This window comes from Rhinolophus sinicus, chromosome 15, assembly GCF_057876585.1.
Source record: "Rhinolophus sinicus isolate RSI-liver-muscle chromosome 15, RSI-T2T, whole genome shotgun sequence".
In the NCBI taxonomy this organism is placed as follows: Eukaryota; Metazoa; Chordata; class Mammalia; order Chiroptera; family Rhinolophidae; genus Rhinolophus; species Rhinolophus sinicus.
The window spans coordinates 86,865,391-86,869,581 of record NC_142515.1 but is presented as its reverse complement, the minus strand read 5'-3'; the positions used below and the strand labels follow the sequence as shown (position 1 = coordinate 86,869,581).

At 64.9% G+C, this 4,191-nt stretch overlaps 1 protein-coding gene across 1 annotated transcript; it reads left to right on the top strand.

Annotated features, from left to right (window-relative positions):
• Positions 1 to 740: 740 nt before the first annotated feature.
• SAMD1 (sterile alpha motif domain containing 1) lies at positions 741 to 3,736 on the top strand. The gene is made up of 5 exons (XM_019746084.3): positions 741 to 1,811; positions 2,232 to 2,526; positions 2,615 to 2,711; positions 2,809 to 2,920; positions 3,003 to 3,736. The coding sequence occupies exons 1-5, from the start codon at positions 870 to 872 to the stop codon at positions 3,159 to 3,161; spliced, it is 1,605 nt and encodes a 534-aa protein (XP_019601643.3). The 5' UTR covers positions 741 to 869; the 3' UTR covers positions 3,162 to 3,736.
• Positions 3,737 to 4,191: the final 455 nt, after the last annotated feature.

Below are 4,191 nucleotides of genomic sequence, written 5' to 3'. Positions count from 1 at the left end.
CGTCCGACGGGCGCGGGGGCGGCAGCGGCCCGAGGGTCCCCGTGGCGCCCTGCGAGCGCGGGAGCCCGGCCCGAGGGCGGCGAGTTCCCGGTAAGTGCGGTCCCGAGAGCGGAGCGCGCCGGGAGGTGTGGAGAGGGGGGCTGGGCGCCGGGGACGTCTGGGTCCCGCGCCCAATGGCTGGAGGGCGGCCGAGCGCCGCCCGCCCGCCCTGCCCGCCCCCTCTCCCCTCCCCCTGGCGCTCCCTTCCCCCTCCCCCGCCTGCCGCTTTCCCCCGCCCCCGCCCCGGCGCCAACTCCGCGGCGCCTCCTTAAAAAGCGCGCGGGAGTTGTAAGGGGGGGCCGGGGCGAGCCAGAGTGAGCGAGAGCGCTGGGTAAAGGGGGTGGGCGGGGGGCCCGGGCTCCACCTTAAAAGCGGGCGCGTGGGGGTGGGAGGGAGGAAGGCGGGCGGCGGGGCGGAGGGAGGGAGGGAAGGAAGGGGGGTCGGAGTGTCCCGGGCGCAGGGCGCGCGTGCGGCGGCGGCGGGGAGGGGCCGGCCGCGCCGCGCTCCCCTCCTCCCTCCTCGCATCCCCGGCCCCGCGCGCGCCCAGCAGAAGCGGGTCTGTGTGTGCGTGCGTGCGAGTGAGTGAGTGTGTGCATATTTTTTCTCTCTTTTCTTTCTCTCTCACTGTTTTTTCTCTCTCGCTCTCTCTTTTTTTTTTTTTTTTTTTTGCAAAGAAACAGCAGCGCCGCCGCCGCTCCGCCGAGGCGCTGCGCCCCCCGGGGGGGGGAAGCGGAGGAGGCGGGCAGCGGCGGAGGGAGGGGAGTCGGGGAGGGGGGCGCCGCGCTGGGAGGGAGGCAGCGCGCACGGTGCAGCCGGGCCGGGCGGGAGGCATGGCGGGGCCCCCGGCCCTACCCCCGCCGGAGACGGCGGCGGCCGCCACCACGGCGGCCGCTACCTCGTCGTCCGCCGCTTCTCCGCACTACCAAGAGTGGATCCTGGACACCATCGACTCGCTGCGCTCGCGCAAGGCGCGGCCGGACCTGGAGCGCATCTGCCGGATGGTGCGGCGGCGGCACGGCCCGGAGCCGGAGCGCACGCGCGCCGAGCTCGAGAAACTGATCCAGCAGCGCGCCGTGCTCCGGGTCAGCTACAAGGGGAGCATCTCGTACCGCAACGCGGCGCGCGTCCAGCCGCCCCGGCGCGGAGCCACCCCGCCGGCCCCGCCGCGCGCCCCCCGCGGGGGCCCCGCCGCCGCGCCGCCGCCCACGCCCGCCCAGCCGCCAGCGCCCGCGCCCGTCGCTGCCGCCGCCCCGGCCCGGGCGCCCCGCTCGGCCGCCGCCGCCACAGCGCCCCCCTCACCCGGCCCCGCGCAGCCGGGCCCCCGCGCGCAGCGGGCCGCGCCCCTGGCCGCGCCGCCGCCCGCGTCTGCTGCTCCGCCGGCAGTGGCGCCCCCGGCCGGCCCGCGCCGCGCCCCCCCGCCCGCCGTCGCCGCCCGGGAGCCGCCGCTGCCGCCGCCGCCACAGCCGCCGGCGCCGCCACAGCAGCAGCAGCAGCCGCCGCCGCCGCCGCCACAGCAGCAGCCGGAGGGGGGCGCGGCGCGGGCCGGCGGCCCGGCGCGGTCCGTGAGCCTGCGGGAAGTCGTGCGCTACCTCGGGGGCAGCGGCGGCGCCGGTGGCCGCGTGACCCGCGGCCGCGTGCAGGGGCTGCTGGAGGAAGAGGCGGCAGCGCGGGGCCGCCTGGAGCGCACCCGCCTCGGAGCGCTCGCGCTGCCCCGCGGGGACAGGCCCGGACGGGCGCCGCCGGCCGCCAGCGCCCGCGCGTCGCGGAGCAAGGTGAGCGCGCCGGGAAGGGGGGGCGCTGCTCGGTGGGCAGGTGCGGGCGAAGTTGGTGGCGGGGGCGCGAGTCCCGGGAGGAACCGGGCTGCGGGCGGCCAGAGCTTTGTGCGTCTTTTCTGCGGTCTCCGTGCGTGTTGACCTTGGCAAGTGACTTAATCTTCCCGAGCCTCAGTTTCCTTCAATGTAAAACGCGATTTAACTACAGTAGCGACCTCTTGGGGTTGTTGAGCGAGTTTAGTGAAATTTGGCTACTAGGGGTTTTTTTTTAACACAGAGCCTGGCACGGAGTGAATGCTTAAAAGTTAGTTCGCGTTGATATTAAAGGTGGCCGTTAGGCACACCATTTGGTCTTGGATCCCAGGGACTGGGCCCAGGGCCAGAACAGCTGGTAACCTGTGCGCTTCTCCCTGATACCAGAGAGGTGGAGAAGAGCGAGTGCTTGAGAAGGAAGAAGAGGAAGATGATGATGAAGACGAAGATGAGGAAGACGATGTATCTGAAGGCTCAGAGGTCCCTGAGGGTGACCGTCCTGCAGGTGCCCAGCACCACCAGCTTAATGGCGAGCGGGGCTCTCAGGGTGCCAAGGAGAGGGTCAAGGAGTGGATGCCCGGTGTAACCCACCAGGGCCAGGATGAAGGGCGGGGGCCAGCGCCAGGCAGTGGCACCCGCCAGGTGTTCTCCATGGCAGCCATGAATAAGGAAGGGGGATCAGGTAAGGACTCCTCTGGGTGGGGGAGGGTACCTGGTGGGGAGGAACCAAACCCCAAGACAGCCACTGATAAATGCTTTTTCTTTCTCAGCCTCTGCTGCCACTGGGCCAGACTCCCCATCCCCTGTGCCTTTGCCCCCAGGAAAACCAGCCCTGCCTGGGGCCGATGGGACCCCTTTTGGCTGTCCGTAAGTTGGCGTGTTTGAGACACCAGGGTGGTGCCTGGGGTGTATAATAGAGCCAGAGAAGCATCACTGCTCACTGGTTTCCTCTGTTCCAATACAGTTCTGGGCGCAAAGAGAAGCCAGCTGACCCTGTCGAGTGGACCGTGATGGACGTGGTAGAGTATTTCACGGAGGCTGGCTTCCCTGAGCAGGCAACAGCTTTCCAAGAGCAGGTGAGTGCCCCACCCTCGACTTCTTGGGTCTCAGTGGGGATCTACTCTGACCCTGCTCTCTGTCTGTCTGTATCCCACCCAGGAAATTGATGGCAAGTCTCTCCTGCTCATGCAGCGGACAGATGTGCTGACGGGCCTGTCCATCCGCCTTGGCCCAGCCTTGAAAATCTATGAGCACCATATCAAGGTGCTCCAGCAAGGCCACTTTGAGGATGATGACCCTGATGGCTTTCTAGGCTGAGCACCTGGCCTCACCCCTGCCCTGATCCATTCCTGCCCTATCTCACCCAAGATCCCCAGAGTCTAGGAACTGGACCGGGGACACCCTCAGCCCTCATAACATATTTCAGTGAGGGGGCACTCCTCCCTACTCATCTCTTCCCTGTGTCTCCCCAACACGTACACACATCTGGCCCCCAGCACATCCCAAACTCCATGATGGAAGAGTGGGGAGCAGGACAGGGGCCTACTCATTTTACCCCAAGGAGGCCAACTCTTGCCCCCCAGCCTAGGACATTTTTGGAAAAAAGAAATGGGGGCTTCCCATCTCCCCTAGATCTTCAGTCCAGCCAGATGTTTCCTGTATAAATGTTTTGTTCTGCCTGTTCACTTTGGTGGGTGGCCTTTCTTCCCTCCCCCACCAACCAATCCCCTTCTCAGTCTGCCCTGGCCTCCAGCACCAGGGAGCAACTGAAGTGGGGTCCCTGGATCTTCCCTATTCCTCCTCTTTCTTTCTGTTGGTTGTCGCTCCAGCTGATTGTATTGCTTTTTAATATTGCACCGATGGTTTTTTAAATAAAGTTTTAAAAAAAATAATGAAGGCCAGAAGTCCCATTTTATGAATGGAGTTGGGGAAGGGGCATTGAAGAGCCACACCAGCCTCCTGGGAGAGTCAGGTTAGGACAGAATTATTGGAAGGAGACAGGTAGTGAATGGAGCTAGCTACCTCATAGCCAGGAGTGACTGCTCCAGGAGGGCCAGAATATTTGCTTAATTCTGTCATGTCCCCATGCCCAGAACAGTGGCTGGGCACGCAGTAGATGCTCAAACCTCAAACTTCACTCGGCTTTATGAGCATTTTCTGGGTTTTCTCTGTAGCCCCATGAGACAGAGTGTGTAAAAACCCACTTTACAGACAAGGCAACTGGCTCTGCACAGCAGATTCTTGCTCAGGGTCACACAGGGTGGGGTCCAACACCTCTCTGAGCATTTATCCATGTTCTTTAAGTATAATTAACGTATTTGGCTTGGTAGGTTATATATATATATAA

Coding starts and splice junctions, on each gene's coding strand:
- SAMD1 (XM_019746084.3), top strand. CDS start 870: ATGGCGGGGCCCCCGGCCCTACCCCCGCCGGAGACGGCGGCGGCCGCC. Junction 2,527..2,614: donor GAATAAGGAAGGGGGATCAG/GTAAGGACTCCT, acceptor TTTCTTTCTCAG/CCTCTGCTGCCACTGGGCCA. Junction 2,921..3,002: donor CAACAGCTTTCCAAGAGCAG/GTGAGTGCCCCA, acceptor TATCCCACCCAG/GAAATTGATGGCAAGTCTCT.